This window comes from Canis lupus, chromosome X (assembly GCF_003254725.2).
Source record: "Canis lupus dingo isolate Sandy chromosome X, ASM325472v2, whole genome shotgun sequence".
NCBI classification, from domain to species: domain Eukaryota; kingdom Metazoa; phylum Chordata; class Mammalia; order Carnivora; family Canidae; genus Canis; species Canis lupus.
Genome location: NC_064281.1, coordinates 99,848,868 through 99,865,810, shown reverse-complemented (window position 1 = coordinate 99,865,810; position 16,943 = coordinate 99,848,868). Strand labels below are relative to the sequence as shown.

The 16,943-nt window shown below is 34.9% G+C and overlaps 1 protein-coding gene across 1 annotated transcript; it reads left to right on the top strand.

Moving 5' to 3' along the window:
- The first annotated feature begins 12,875 nt into the window (after positions 1 to 12,875).
- Positions 12,876 to 14,324, top strand: ACTRT1 (actin related protein T1). The gene has a single exon (XM_025431872.3). The coding sequence runs from the start codon at positions 13,081 to 13,083 to the stop codon at positions 14,212 to 14,214; it is 1,134 nt and encodes a 377-aa protein (XP_025287657.1). The 5' UTR covers positions 12,876 to 13,080; the 3' UTR covers positions 14,215 to 14,324.
- The last annotated feature ends 2,619 nt before the right edge of the window (positions 14,325 to 16,943 follow it).

Here is a 16,943-nt window from a genome sequence, read left to right as displayed (position 1 = left end):
ATGTAAAGTACAGGATTTTGTCTCAGCTATCTCAGAGTCCTGATGGGATAAAAATATTCTACATGCCATAACAACTGTGGTAGTTTGTACTAGCATGAAGTTTTGAGTCTTTCAGAATCTCTTGCCAGACTGGTGAGGTTCTCCTCCTGTACAAGTCTAGTCCAGGAAGACTGAGAAAACTGGATGATTTTTCTAATAAACAGATACCAACATAAAGAGTTAAGGAAAGTTTAAAAGTTGGATACATCCCCCCAAAAAAGAAACAAATTTAATCTCCAGAAACTGAGTCTAACGATATGGTAATACATGATGTAACAAACAGATCATTCAAAATATCCACAAAATACACTACATAAAAAGATGTAAAATGTGACATCAAAAACAGAATAAGTAAAAAGTAAGCAAAAAAAGTAGTTTGCAAATAAAGTTTTTTATTAGCTTAAATAAACTGCTATATCAATAAGTTATTTCAAGTAAGCATCAGGGTACCCACAAGATATAAAACTAAAGTAGAGAAATATAAGATAAAGAGAAGAGAATCAAAGAATACCATTATGGAAAACTTTCAGTTTACAAAGGAAGACAGCAAGAGAGGAAATAGGAACAAGAGAACTAAGAATAGCCAGAAAACAACAAATTGGCAATAGTGAATTTTTACCTATCAATAATTATTATAAATGTGAATGGATTAAGTTCTCTAATCAAAAGTGATAAGATGACTAAATCAATAAAACAAACAAGATTAAATATATAATCCCTACAAGAGACTTCAGATTTAAAGGCACACGGTAGCTCAAAGTGGAGGGATGGAAAAACATATTCAATGCAAAAGTAATACCAAACAGAGTAGAGGTAGCTATACATTATAAGACAAAATATACTTTAAGTCAAAAACTGTAACAGGAGACCAAGAAAATACTTATACATAGAAAAATGGTCAATTAATCAGTAGGGTAAACAATTGTAAATATATATAAAACCAAAATCAGATCATTTAAATATATTAGGCAAATATTAACAAATTTGAAGGAAGTAATATTCAAGAATAATATAATAACATTAGTAGATATTAATACCCCACTTTCAACAGTGGATATACCACCAAAACAGAAAATCAATAAGCAAACATAGGTCTTGAACCATATTTTAGATCAAATGGATCTGACAGACATACAGAATATCCCAGCCAATAGCAGCATAATAGACATTTTTCCCCTCAAACACTTATAGAACATTCTCCAGAACATATCATATGTTAGATCACAAAACAAGTCTTAGCAAATTTAAAAAGATTGAAATCATATCAACTATCTTTCTGACTACAATGAGGTAAAACTGGAAATCAGTAACAAGAGGAAAATTGGGAAGCTTACAAATATGTGGAAATTAAACAACACACACTTGTGTGACCAATGGATTAAAGAAGAAATTAAAAGGGGAATAAAAAATATTGAAACAAAAATGGAAACACAACATACCAAAGATTATGAGATGCAGCAACAGTAGTGCTAAAAGGGAAGGTTATAGTGTTAAATGCCTACATTAAAAGATAAAAGATCTGAAATAAACAATCTAACTTTAGAACTCAGTAAACTAGAAAAATGAGAAAATTAAGCCCAAAATTAGTAGAAGGAGATAACAAAAATCAAAGCAGAAATTAATGAAATAGAGAATACAAGACAATAGAAATTATCAATGAAAAGAAAGTTGTTTTTAAAATATAATTAACAAGCTATTAGCTATACTTATCAAGAAAAAAATAGGACTCAAATAAATATAACTACCAATGAAAGAGGATACATGATAACTGATACCACAGAAAAACAAAGGATCCTAGGAGATGACTATGAGAAATAGTACACCAACAAATTGAACAACCTAAAAGAAATGGATAAATTTCTAAAAGCGTATAGCCTACCACATCTGAATCATGAAAAAATAGAAAATTTGAACAGACCAATAACAAATAAAGACATTGAATCAGTAATCTGAAATCTCTCAACAAAGAAAAGCCCAGGATCACATGACTTTGTTGATGAGTTTTACTAAATGTTTTAAAAAGAGTTAATGCCAATTCTTAAACTCTTTCAAAAATTGAAGAGGAAGAAACACTCCCAAACTCATTTTGGGAGTCCAGCATTACCCTGATACCAAAACCAGATAAGGAGACTCTAAACAAAGATAACCAGAGGCCTATATCCCTTATGAATATAGATGCAAAAATTCTCCAAAAAAATACCAGCAAAGCAAATTTAACAGCACATTAAAAGGACAATACACTGTGATCAAGTGTGATTTATCTATGTGAAACAAGTATAGTTCAACATATGAAAATCAATAAATGTGATACACCACATTAACAGAATGAAAGAAAAATTATACTCTCATCTCAATAGATGCAGATAAAACACATGAAAAACCTGAACACTTTTCATGCTAAAAACTCTCAACACATTGGGTATAGAATAAACATGCCTTAAAATAATAAAGGCCTTATATAGCAAACCCAGCTGTAACATCACACTCAATGGTGAAAGGTCGAAAGTTTTTTTCGTAACATGAAGAACAAAACAAAGGTGCACAGTCTCATCATTCCTATTCAACATAATACTAAAATTCCTGCACATCAGGCAAGAGATTAGGCAAGAAAAAGAAATAAAAGACAATCGGAAAAGAAAAAGTAAAAATAGCTCTGTCTAGGTGACATGATCTTATATGTTGAAAACTTTAAAGACTACGCACACACACACACACCTGTTGGAACTAATAAACAAATTCAGTAAATTTGAGGATACAAAATAATTATGCCAAACTAGTTGCATTTCTATGTGTTCACCCTAAACTACCCCAAAATAATAATTTAAGAAAACAATTGCATTTATATTATGAATTAACTAAAGAAGTACAAGATTTATACACTGAAAGTAGGATATGTTGATTGAAGAAATTAAAGAATATGCAAGTAAATGCAGACATCCCATTTCCTGGAGTAGAAGACTTTATAATGTTAAAATGTCCATTTTACCCAATGTGATCTGCATAGAGAATAAAATATCTATCAAAATCCCCGTGGTGTTTTTTTCCTGACAGAAATAGAAAAGGCATTCTTAAAATTGATATGGAACCACAAAATACTCCAAAAAGCCAAGGCAGTCTTAGTCAATAAAAAACCAAGTTGAAGACATCACATTATCACATTTTTTTATTTCAAAGTTTATTGAAAAGCTATAGTAATAAGCACAGTACTGACATGAAGGCAGACATAAAGCTCAGTGGAACAAAATACAGACCATATATAAATCTAAGTATATATGGTCAACTGATTTTTGACAAAGGTGCCAAGAATACACAATATAGAAAAGATTGTTTTATCAATAAATGGTGTTGAAACAACTGGATATCCACATGTAAAAAGTGAAATTGAACCTTTTTCTTATACAATACACAAAAACCAACTCAAAATAGATGGAGTGCTTACAAGTAAGACCTGAAAATTTGAAACTCCTAAAAGAAAATACATAGGAAAACCTTTATAACATTGATCTGGGCAAATTATTTTCTTTTTTTTTTTATGATAGGCACACAGTGAGAGAGAGAGAGGCAGAGACACAGGCAGAGGGAGAAGCAGGCTCCATGCACCGGGAGCCCGACGTGGGATTCGATCCCAGGTCTCCAGGATCGCACCCTGGGTCAAAGGCAGGCGCCAAACCGCTGCGCCACCCAGGGATCCCTATAACATTGATCTGGGCAAATTATTTTCTTATATGACACTAAAGACATAGGTAGCAAAAACAAGTTCAACAAGTGAGAATTTATGCAACTAAATGGTTTGCACAGTAAAGTACACAATCAACACAGTGAAAAGGAAACTTATGAAACAAAAGTAATTATTTACAAATTATATATCTGAAAGCAGGTTAATCTCCAAATATATAGGAAATTGCCACAACTCAATAACAACAAAGCAACCTGATTTTTAAAAGGTCAAAGGGCTTAAATAGGCATATATGTTAAACAAACATAAAAAGATATACGAATGGTCAGCAAGTATATGAATAAATGCTCAATATTACTAATTACCAGTTTAATACAAATCAAAACTGCAAGGAGATATGCCTTTACACCTATACAATATCTGTTGTCAAAAATTAAAAAAAGATACAAGTAATGGTAAGGATTTGGGGAAATTGAAACTTTTTTTACACTGTTGATGGAAATATAAAATGGTGCCATCTTTATGGAAAAGAGTATAGATTTTCCTCAAAAAACTAAAAAAATATAACTGTCATATTATCCAATTTCCTACTTCTTGGGTATTTACCAAAAATAATTTAAATTAAGATCTTGAAGAGATATTTGTACTCTCATGTTATTGTAGAATTACTCATAATTTCAAATATGTGGAAATAATCTGAACATCTATCAAGAGATAAATGCATATAGAAAATATGGTATATTCATACAATGGATATTATTCATTTTAAAATAAAGGAAATCTTACCATATGTGACAGTGTAAATGAATCATGAAGACATTATGCTAAGTGAAATTAAAGCAGTAACAGAAGGACTAATATTGCATAATTCCAATACATGAAGTATCAAAAATATACTCATGGAAGCAGAAAATAGAATAGGGGTTGCCGAGGACTGAACAAAGAAGCAAATTGAAATTTATTATTCAAAAGGTTGAAAGTTTCAGGATTTTCATTTTGCTCTGCCTATACATTCCTTCTCCCCATCCCCACACACACCCCTGACAACCACTGATCTTCTTATTTTTAGTTATTTCCATAGTTTTGCCTTTTCCAGGGTGTTATGTAGTTGGAATCATACATTATTATTATTTGACCCATTTAAATTGGCTTCTTTCATTTAGCAATATGCACTCAAGTGTACTCTGTGTCTTTTCATGGCTTGACACCTCATTTCTTTTTAGCATTGAATAATATTCCATTGATTAGATGTAACCGGATCCTGGGCTGTGTCCCGGCGCCCTGTGCTCCGGGGCCTGCGCTGTTGGATTCGCGGTCCCGGGCCGCAGCCCCCTCCGCGGAGCCGCCGCCCGAGCCCCTCCGAGCTGCTACCGGGTCCCGCCGTGCACGCTGCAGCCCTTAGGGAGCTCGGCGCACTCTCCCAGGGGCGCAGGTGTCTGTTAGTGTCCCAGGGAGCCTGAGGGCATCCCCGCCCTCCTGGGGTCCTGCTCCAACTCCCTGTGAGCCCCTTTCCGCCTGGGAAGGTTGGTGCAGCTCCTGCGTCTCCGGGACGGGGCTCTCCTGTCCTGGGGGCACTCGCCCGGGCCTTAGCCCGGCTCCTCGTGGGGCCCCTCCCCCTTGGAGGCCTTTTGTTTCTTTATTTCTTCCCCCCCCCCCCACCCAGTCTTCCTACCTTGATAGAAGCGTGAACTCTTCTCACTGTAGCGTTCCAGCTGGTCTCTCTTTAAATCTCAGGCTGAATTCGTAGATTTTCAGGATGATTTGAAGGTTATCTAGGTAAGTTGGTGGAGACAGGTGATTTGGGGACCCTACTCTTCAGCCATCTTCCATATATTTGTAATTTTGATATATCAAGTGTATCTCAAAAATGCTGGAAAAAGAAGACTTGATGTTTGAATTAGGGTTCTCCAGAGAAATAAATCTAAAAGAATGGGTGGATGGATAGATGATGATGATGATAGATAGATGATAGATAGATAGATGATAGATAGATGATAGATAGATGATAGATAGATAGATAGATAGATAGATAGATAGATAGATAGATGATAGATAGATGATAGATTATGAGGGATTGCTCATGCAGTTATGGAAACTGAGAAGTCCTATGTACTGCCATATGTAACCTGGAGACTCAGGAAAGCTGGTAGTATAATTCCAGTTCAAACTTAAATAACTGAGAATCAGGGGAGTCAATGGTGAAAGTTCTGGTCTATGTTTAAAGGTCCAAGAATCAAAAGCAGCTGTGTTTATTGTCCAACAGCAGGAGATGAGTGTCCCAGAGACATCCTCTTTCAGAAAGTAAATTTCCTTTTCCTTTGCCTTTTTGTTCTATTCAGGGCCTTCAACAGTTTGAATAATGTTTACTTGCATTGGTGAGGCTAATTTTCCTTACTCACTTTACCAATTCAAATGCTAATCTCTGCAAGAAATATCTTCAGGGATACACTCAGAGATAATCTTGTACAGGCTATCTGTGCATTCCTTAGCCAAATCAAGTCAACATAAATTTAACCATCACAATGTTACAGTCTTTAGTCAGAAATGGCCAGCCTGAAAACTCAGTCTTGAGGAAGAATTCCTTTTTCTCCAAGAAACTTTTATCATTGCTCCAAAGGTTCTCAGTTGATTATTTGAAGCTCACCCACCTTAATTGCCTTTATTTAAGTAAACAGAATTTAAATGTTATTTATATCTACAAAATAGTTTCACAGAAACATATAGACTAGTGTTTCACCAAACAATTGGACACAATAGCTTAGCCAAATTGACAAATAAAATGAATTAAAAAATATTAATTCTATATTAAAAAATAGAAATGTGCCTCATCCATTTCTGAACCTTCCAACTGAGCACACTGGAGAAAGAAGAACAAAAGGAATGAAACGATTTAAAAAATAGTGCAGGAATTATTGAAATAGAGAATATAAAAATAATAGGGAAATCAATGAAAGCAAAATCTGGTTCTTTTAGTTTTAAAACTTTTTAACCTACTTTTTAAAAAATTGTATTTGTTTATTCATGAAAGAGAGAGATAGAGAGAGAGATAAAGATTGGTACAGAGAGAAGCAGGCTCCATGTAGGGTGCCTGATGTGGGACTCCATCCCGGGTCTCCAGGATTACGCCCAAGACCAAAGGCGACGCTAAACCACTGAGCCACCCAGGCTGCCCTATTTTTAAAACTTTTAAGTTGAAGTATAAAATAAAATGTTATATTAGTTTCAAACATACAACGTCCTGATTCAACAATTCTATACATTACTTAGCACTCTCCATGATAAGCGTAATCAAAATATGTCACCGTAAATACTGCATTATTGACAAAATTCCTATGCTGTACTTTTCACCTCTGTGACATTTATTATATAACTGTAAATTTGTACCACTTAATTACCTTCATCTGTTTCACCCATCTTCCCATCCACCTCCCATCTGGAAACCAACAGTTTGCTCTTCATATTTAATAGTCCAATTTTTCGGTTTTTGTTTGTTTCTTTATTCATTTGTTTTGTTTCTTAGATTTCACACATAAGTGAAATCATGTTGTATTTGTGTTTCTCTGTCTCACTCATTTCACTTATCACAATACCATCCAGGTCTATCCATGTAGTCAGAAATGTCAAGATCTCATTCTTTTTTACTGAATAATATTTCACTGTATATGTATAACATATCTTTATCCATTCATCTATAAATAGACACTTGGCTTGTTTCTATATCTTGGCTATTGTGAGTCTGCAATAACATAGGAGTGCATTTACCCCTTTAAATTAGTGTTTTTGTTTGCTTTGAGTAAAAAGCCAGTAGTAAGATTACTGATCATATGGTCTTCCTATTTTTTTTCTTTTTTATTAGTTGTCATACTGTTTTCCAGTGTAATTGTACCAATTTACATTCCCAGTAACAGTACCGAGGGTTCCTTTTTCTTCACATACTTGCCAATATTCATTCATTCTCTTTCTTCTTTCTTTCTTTCTTTCTTTTTTAATTTTTATTTATGATAGTCATAGAGAGAGAGAGAGAATGAGACAGAGACACAGGCAGAGGGAGAAGCAGGCTCCATGCACCGGGAGCCCGATGTGGGATTCGATCCCGGGTCTCCAGGATCGCGCCCTGGGCCAAAGGCAGGCGCCAAACCGCCGCGCCACCCAGCGATCCCTCTTTCTTTCTTTCTTTCTTTCTTTCTTTCTTTCTTTCTTTCTTTCTTTCTTTCTTCTTTCTTTCTTTCTTCTCTCTCTCTCTCTTTCTTTCTTCTTTCTTTCTTTCTTTCTTTCTTTCTCTCTCTTTCTTTCTTTTTCTTCTTTCTTTCTTCTTTCTTTCTTTCATCTTCTTTCTTTCTTCTTTCTTTCTTTCTTTCTTTCTTTCTTTCTTCTTTTCTTCTTTCTTTCTTTCAAGTCTACCCATTCTGATAAGTGATAAGCCCAAGGTGATATCTCATTGTGATATTGATTTGCCTTTCTCTAATGATTGGTGATGTTGATTATCTTTCATGTATATATTGGCCAACTGTATGTCTTCTTTGGAAAAATGTCTATTCAGATCTTCTGCCCATTTTTCATTGGATTATTTGTTTCTTGGGTATTGAGTTGTGTAAGTTCTTTATATACTTTTGATGTTAACCAGTTATCAGATATATTATTGGCAAACGTCTCCCTTCTCTCATTTAGTAGGTTGTCTTTTATTTTGCTGGTGGCTTCCCTCACTGTGCAGAAGGTTTTTTTATTTTGATGTAGTCCTGGTAGTTTATTTTTGCTTTTGTTTCCCTTGCCTCAGGAGATCTATCTAGATAAATGTTGCTATGGCCAAAGTCAAAAGGATTGCTCCCTAAGTCTTTTTTTTTCAGAATTTTTAAAAATGGTTTCAGGTCTCACATTTAAATCCTTAATCTATTTTGAGTATATTTTTTGTGTATGGTGTTCTAGTTTTATTCTTTCTTATGTAGCTGTTCAGTTTTTCCAGAGCCATTTGTTGAAGTCACTGTCTTTTCTCCATTGTATATTATTGCCTCTTTTATCACAGATTAATTGATCATATAAGTGTGGGGTTTATTTCTTGGTTCTCTATTCTGTTTCATTGATCTTTGTGTCTGTTTTTATGAAAATATCATACTGTTTTGATTACTACAGCTTTTTAATATATTTTGAAATCTGGAATTATGATACCACCAGCTTTGTTCTTTGTCAGAATTGCTTTTGTTATTCAAGGTCTTTTGCGGTTCCATAAGAATTTTAGTATTATTTGTTCTAGTCATGTGAAGAATGCTCTTTGTATTTTGATAGGAATTGCATTGAATCTGTAGATGGTTTTGAGTAGTATGATCATTTTAATGATATTAATTCTTCCAATCCATAAGCATGGAATATCTTTCAATCTTTTTAGGTCCTCTTCAATTTTCTTTTGTCAGTGTTTTATAGTTTTCAGAGTACAGATCTTTTACCTCCTTGGTTAATTTTTTCCTTAGGTACTTTTTAGTGTAATTATAAATAAGATTGCTTTTCTTAATTTTCTGCTACTTCATTATTTATCTATATATAGGCAACAGATTTCTGCACTTAGACTTTGTACCCTATGACTTTACTGAAGTCATGAATCCGTTCTAATTTTTTTTTTGTTGGAGTCATTAGGGTTTTCTATATATAGTGTCATATCATCTGCAAATAATGATAGTTTTACTTCTTCCCTACCAATTTAGATATTTATTTATTTATTTATTTATTCTTTTCTTTTCTTTTTGCTATAGTTCAGACTTCCAGTATTATGTTGAATAAAAGTAGTGAGAATGGACGTACTTGTATTTTCATGACTTAAAGTAATACCTCTCAGTTTTTCACCATTGAGTATGATGTTAGCTATTGGCTTTTCATAAATGGCCTTCATTATGTTGAGGTATGTTCCCTCTAACTCCACTTTGTCGAGAGTTTTTATTATAAATGGATGATATATTTTGTCAAATGCTTTTTTTTTACATTTATTGAGATGATCACACGGTTTTTATTCTTTTTCTTATAAATGTGACTTATCACACATATTTGCAAGTATTGAAACACACTTGTATCACTAGAATAAATCTTACTTGATCATAGTGAATGATTTTTAAATATATTGTTGAGGGGATCCCTGGGTGGCGCAGCGGTTTGGCGCCTGCCTTTGGCCCGGGGCACGATCCTGGAGACCCGGGATCGAATCCCACATCAGGCTCCCGGTGCATGGAGCCTGCTTCTCCCTCTGCCTGTGTCTCTGCCTCTCTCTCTCTCTCTCTGTGACTATCATAAATAAATAAATAAATAAATAAATAAATAAATAAATAAAAATAAATAAAAATTGTTGAATTCAGTTTGCTGATATTATGTTGAAGATTTTTACACCTATGTTATTGGTCTGTAGATATCTGTCTATAGTTATTCTGTTTTTTTTTTGTTGTAGTGTCTGTCTGGTTTTGGTAGTGAGGTAATACTGTCCTCATAGACTTAATTTGGAACTTTTCCTTCCTCTTATTTTTTTTGGAAGATTGAGAAGAATAGGTATTAATACCTCTTTAAATGTTTAATGGAATTCACCTGTAAAATCATCTCCACCAGGACTTTTGTTTGCTGTGAATTTTTTGAATAGTGATTAGTTTCATTACTAGCAATTTGTTTCTTTAAATTTTTATTCCTTACTGATTCAGTTTTGTGAGATTATATGTTTCCAGGAATTTATCCATTTCTCCTAGGTTATCCAATTTGTTGGCATGTAATATTTCATAATATTCTTATAATCCTTTGGAATCAGTTTTTATTTCTCCTCCCTCATTTATAATTTTATGTATTTGTTTTCTTTTTTTGATGAGCCTGTAATGTTTATTGGTTTTGTTTATTTTTTCAAAGAAACAACACTTGGTTTCATTGGATTTTGTCTGTTGTTTTACTTAGTTTGTATTTCATTTTTTTCTGCTCTAATCTTTACTATTTCCTTTCTCCTGAGAGCTTTGGGCTTTATTATTCTTTTTTCAGCCTTTTATATGTAAATTTAGGTTGTTTAGAGATTCTTCTTGTTTCATGAGGTAGGCCTCTACACTATAAACTTCCTCCTTAGAACTGCTTTTGCTGCATCCCAAAGATTCTGGAACATTTTGTTTTCATTCTTTTTTTTTTCTTTTGGCTCCATGTATTCTTTAATTTCTTCTTTAATTTCTTCATGAACCCATTAACTGTTAAGTAGCATGTTGTTTAGCCTCAATGCGTTTGTGATTTTTCCAGAGGTGTTTCTTCTTACTAATTTCTTTTTTTTAAGTTTTATTTATTTTTTGATGAGAGACACAGAGAGGCAGAGACACAGGCAGAGGGAGGAGAAGCAGGCTCCATACAGGAGCCCAATCTTCTTACTAATTTCTAGCTTCATGCTGCTGTGGTCAAAAAAGGTGCTTGATATCATTTAAATCTTCAAAAAAGATGCCTGATATGATTTAAATCTTCTTAGAATTAATGAGACTTGTTTTGTGGTCTAACATGTAATCTATCCTGGAGAATGTTTCATGGGCACTTGAAAAGAATGTATATATTCTGTATATATCTGTTAATTTCATCTGAACTGCTATGTCATTCAAAGCTATGGTTTCCTTGTTCGTTTTCTGTCTGGATGATATATCCATTGATGTTAGTGGCCTGTTAAAGTACTCTATTAATATTATATTATTCTTAGTTTTTTTATGTCTGTTAATATTTGCTTTATGTATTTTGGTGCTCCTATGTTGGATACATAGATATTTATTATTGGTATATCCCCTTGTTGGATTGATCCCTTTATCATTATGTATGTCTCTTGCTACAGTCTTTGTTTTAAAGTCTATTTTGTCTGCTATCAGTATTACTACCCTAGCCAAAAGCCAGCTCTTTTAATTTTTTTAAGATTTTATTTATTTATTTGAGAGAGAGAGAGAGCAAGCGAGCGAGAGAGAGAGAGCCCGAAAGAGAGCATGAGCAGGGGAGAAAGGCAAGAGGGAGAGGGAGAAGCAGTTCCTCAATAAGTAGGGAGCCCCATGTTGGGACCCTTAGATCATGACCTGAGCCAAAGGCAGACACTTAACCAAGTGAATCACCCAGGTGCCCCCTAAAAACCAGTTCTATAAAAAAGTTCAAAGAAGTAGAGTGAATATTTCTGCTGATATTATATAGATACATAAGGATTATAAATAAATAGTATGCTGTAAGATAGGTAAAGAAACTGTATTATATCCAAACAGTGGAAGAATATTGCAGACAATATGCTAAATTAATTAAGTCAGACACAAAAGGCCTCATACTACATGCTTCCATTTATATGAAAAAGGCAGAAGAAATTTATAGAGACAGAAAATATATTAGTGATGTTTAGGGCCCAGGAGGACTCTCTAAAGAGAGTGATAGCTGAAGGATACAGGGTTTCTTTTTGGGGTAAATAAAATATTCAAAACTTGATTTTTGTGAGATTTTCACAAATCAGTGAATATACTGAAAATCATAAGAATGTACAGTATAAATGAGTGGATGTATTGTTTGTGAAATTTATCTCAAGAAAACTGTTGAAAACAAGAAACACATATGGGGGGATAATAAAAGAGTTTTCTGAGCACCTCTGAAACTGGATTAAGGGCATCTTTATTCCAATCTGAACTTGTGTTTTGTGGTTAGTTCCTCCCCTTAGCAAAGGGAAGGGTATATTTTGTCATTCCCCCAAAATAATTTAGCAGTGCATAGAAGCCAGTTTTCTGAAAGAAGCCCACAGTTTGGTTGCTTTACTTGGTTCTATGTCTAGGCTTTTGCTTCAGATTCATAGACATAAATTGCTCATAGGTATGCTTTACCTTCCTCTTTTTATTTTTTTAAGATTTTATTTATTTTTTCATGAAAGACACAAAGAGGGACAGAGACATAGGCCAAGGGAGAAGCAGGCTCCCTGTGGGGAGCCCAATACAAGACTCCATCCCAAGACCCCAGGACCATGACCTGAGCCAAAGGCAGACACTCAACTGCTGAGCCATCCAGCTGCACCTACCTTCCTCTTTTTTCATGTTTCTACAAGCTAGGAGTATTGGTGGCTCAGAGACCCCACCCCTTAAAATCCCTTTGTTGCTCTCTGAGGATAATTGTTGCCTTGGCTAGATTATTACATAGGAGGCAATCATCACTGAAATTGCCATAGCAGTCCCTGGGATGCCTGAAAGGGGACAAGATTCATGGGTTGAAGATGGGGTATTCTGGGGGAATGGGGACAGCCTGCTAGCTCCTCCTGAGTGTTAACCTGAGAACTTTGGAATCCTGTGGTTTTAAATCTTCCAGAGGTGCCTGTTGTCATACAAAGTGGCAAAGTGTTTTTTTTTTTAAGTTCAGAAGAGCATGCTTCAGACATGTTTAATCCACATGTATTAGATATTCCAGCTGTAATTTTTGACAATGGATCAGGACTCTGCAAAGCAGGCCTGTCTGGAGAGATTGGACCCCGTCGCATCATCAGTTCTGTTGTGGGGTATCCTAAATTCAACATGCCATCATCAGAAGCCACTAAGAAAAAGTACCTTGTGGGAGAAAAAGCCCTATACAAATATGAGGCCTTGCATTTGCACTACCCCATTGAGCGTGGACTGGTAACAAGATGGGATGAAATGGAGAAACTTTGGAAGTATCTTTTTGAGTGGGAACTAGGAGTAAATCCTTGTCAACGACCTGTTCTCATGACTGAGCCCTCCTTGAACCCAAGGGAGACTAGAGAGAAGATGGCCGAAGTAATGTTTGAGACCTTCAATGTGCCTGCTTTCTACCTGTCCAATCATGCAGTGGTAGCACTATATGCCTCTGCCTCTGTCACAGGATTAGTGGTGGACAGTGGGGATGGGGTCACTTGCACGGTCCCTATCTTTGAGGGTTATTCCCTGCCTCATGCTGTCACCAAGCTCTATGTGGCAGGAAGGGACATCACAGAGCACCTCACTCGCCTCCTCCTTTCCAGTGGAAGTACTTTCCCTTGCATACTCAATAAGGCCTTAGTTGGTGACATCAAAGAGAAGCTGTGTTATGTGGCCTTGGAGCCAGAGAAAGAGCTATGCAAGAGGCCAGAAGAGGTTCTGAGAGAATACAGACTGCCAGACGGGAATGTTATCTACATTGGAGACCAGCTGCACCAAGTGCCTGAAATTCTTTTTGCACCCGATCAGCTGGGTATTCACAACCCAGGACTCTCCAAAATGGTGTCCAGCAGCATTATGAAGTGTGACACTGACATCCAAAATAATCTTTTTGCGGAAATTGTGCTGTCTGGGGGCACCACTCTTTTCCCTGGGCTTGAGGAAAGACTTATGAAAGAATTGGAACAGCTGGCTTCCAGAGGAACTCCCATCAAGATTACAGCTTCTCCTGATAGATGTTTTTCTGCATGGATAGGTGCATCCATTGTGACCTCTCTGAGCAGTTTCAAGCAGATGTGGATCACTTCTGCAGATTTCATGGAGTTTGGGACATATGTTGTTCAGAGAAGATGCTTTTAAGGAATCCAGAACACAAGGGACTGCTTGAAGTGTAAGATCACAGGAGCACTTGTGGAAGGTGACATCTTTCCTTGGGCTTTAGCATGGTGTTTGATAAAATTGATATGACATTTTGGTTTCAGTTCATTTTTGAAAACAGCAGAGTAATTTCTTATCCAGATAATGAATCATTTTAAGTAGTTTTATTACACCCTTTCTGGCTCATGGACATTGTTAGTTGTTTTCTCCAGAGAAATCCTTTATTTGTTAATGTTGTGTCTACATGGCAGGGTTTATAGTTAAAGCAGGTGCTTGAGCCTCATGCCCAGAAGCCTGACTTGGTAGGATCCCTGGGGACTTCATTTTAATCAAGTATCTTGGATATTTTTGGCAGATCTCGTGCTATGGAAAGACAGAAATCACCAGAGAAAGTGTGGGAGGTGGAGGGGAAATTACCTAAAAGAAATGCGACCCTGCTGTTAGGGCTTAACAGACCCTTTCACTCAATTGATCCTTTATTAGCAAAATAAGGTTCTCTGCTGTTATCAGGGATTAGGCAACTAAATAGGATGGAGCTGTTTTCCTTGGCAAAGTGGCTAAATGTGAATAGAAGTCACTATTTGATTAAGGCTCTCTAAGTTCAAGGCTCCTATTCCCAGTGGGAGTATTAAGAATCAACACCTCTGCTTTTTGTTTTTTATTTCAATTATGTTTATGGCCTCATTTAGTTAGTGGTAAAATACTGGAAATATTTCATGGTAATCAATAAATAAATTACTAAATAAATTATGCCTATATGAATTTTTTCTCATTAGTGTTATTTTTACAAAATATGGAGACAAATGGAAAATTCAGAGAAGTATTTGTAATTCAAACTATTTGGTAAACAAAACAGTGACACTTTCCCATATATATGTCTATGCACATTTGTATGTACATATGTAAATGTATATTTTAATGTAATTATAAATACTTGGAGAAAAGTACAGAAGGGTACATACAATCAAGTTCACATAGATTGGTGGAACAGAAGAAAATGAGAGGTAATACAGGCAAAAAGAACAGGATGGGAACCAAATCACAAAGAGGTATTCCCAAAATTTCAGCCTGAGTGGAATAAAGCCATTAAACTAAAAAGAAATGTCTATTTTGCACATGTCTCCTCAACTGCATTTTCAGAATGTCACATTGCTGGCTTGATATAGCTATGAAAATTATTGAATGATATAAATCACTATAAATTAGGTATTTTATTTTTTAGATATATTTGAGAGTCCTGGCTTAATAACACACTTCTGTTTATAGATAACTTAGCAAAACACAATGGAACCAGAAGATAGTGGAATGCCACCTTAAAAGAGCTAGAGAAGCATTACTCTCAATCTAAAATTACATACCCAGGAAAATCATTCCAAGAAAGATGGTAAAAAAAAAAAAAAGATTTTTTTTGACAATAATGAAAGTGTCTACTGCCAATAGAGCATCCACTAAAGGAAATTTTACATTATTAATTGAGGATATATAGAAATAATCCCAGAATAAGATGCATATGGTATAAAAAATAATGAACATTTTAAAATGATGTAAATAGAGGTAAATTTAAAATACTGACCGCATTAATTTGTAGTATTAACATAATACAAAGGATGAAAATTCTATAATACTAAAGGACTAAGCCATGGAAATTGATTTGGGTTAAGAATCTTTTAATATCCTTGCATTTGTCACAGAAATATTAATTAAATTTAGACTGAATATTGAAACTGAGTGAAGTCTGTAAAAAAACTTTAAAAATAAGAAAAAATAAATAACCATTGCAATTGGAAATACTAAAAGATATTTCTTCAAAAAAGTATCAAAAATAAAAAATTAATGAAAATTATAAGCTAATTAAAAATGAATGAGAAGAGAGGCACCTAGGTGGCTCAGTTGGTTGTGTCCAACTCGATTTCAGTTCAAGTCGTGATCTCAGGGTTGTGAGATTTAGCCCCACAATAGGCTCTGCACTGGCCGTGGAGCCTGCTTCAGATTCTCTGTCTCCCTCATCTTCTGCCCTTCTCCCAGTCCATCTCAAAAAAATAATAATAATAATAATAAAAGAAAAGAAAAAAAGAAAAAAAAAGAAGAATGAGAAGAAATTATTAGATATTAAGGGGTGGAATGCAGCTACTGCTGAAATTAATAAGAAATGTATAGTCTTGGGATGGCTGGTGGCTCAGCCATTGACCATCTGCCTTTGGCCCAGGGTGTGATCTGGGAGACCCAGGATCAAGTCCCACATCAGGCTCCCTGTATGGAGCCTGCTTCTCCCTCTGCGTATGTCTCAGCCTCTCTCTTTATGTCTCTCATAAATAAATAATTTTTTTAAAAAAAGAAATCTATAGTCTTAAATGTTTATGTAAGTAAAATTAATGGGTGAATATCAAAGAGCTAATGTCTAATTTATGAAAAAATAAACAGAATGAACCCTCAAAATAGGAGGAAGGAATTTAAAAAATAGGAAATCAGAAATTAATGCTATCTGCAACAACATGTATGAACCTAGAAGGTATCATGCTAAATGAAATAAGTCAGAGAAAGACAAATACAACATGATTTCAATCATATGTGGAATTTAAGAAAACAAATAAACAAAGGAAAAAAGAACAAAAAACACTCTTAAATACAGAGAACAAACTAGTGATTGCCAGAGGGGAGGTGGGTGAGGGAATATGTAAAATAAATAAAGGGGATAGACTCTCTTCTTGATA

Excerpts from the sequence above, each read along its gene's own strand:
- ACTRT1 (XM_025431872.3), top strand. The coding sequence starts at position 13,081 with ATGTTTAATCCACATGTATTAGATATTCCAGCTGTAATTTTTGACAAT.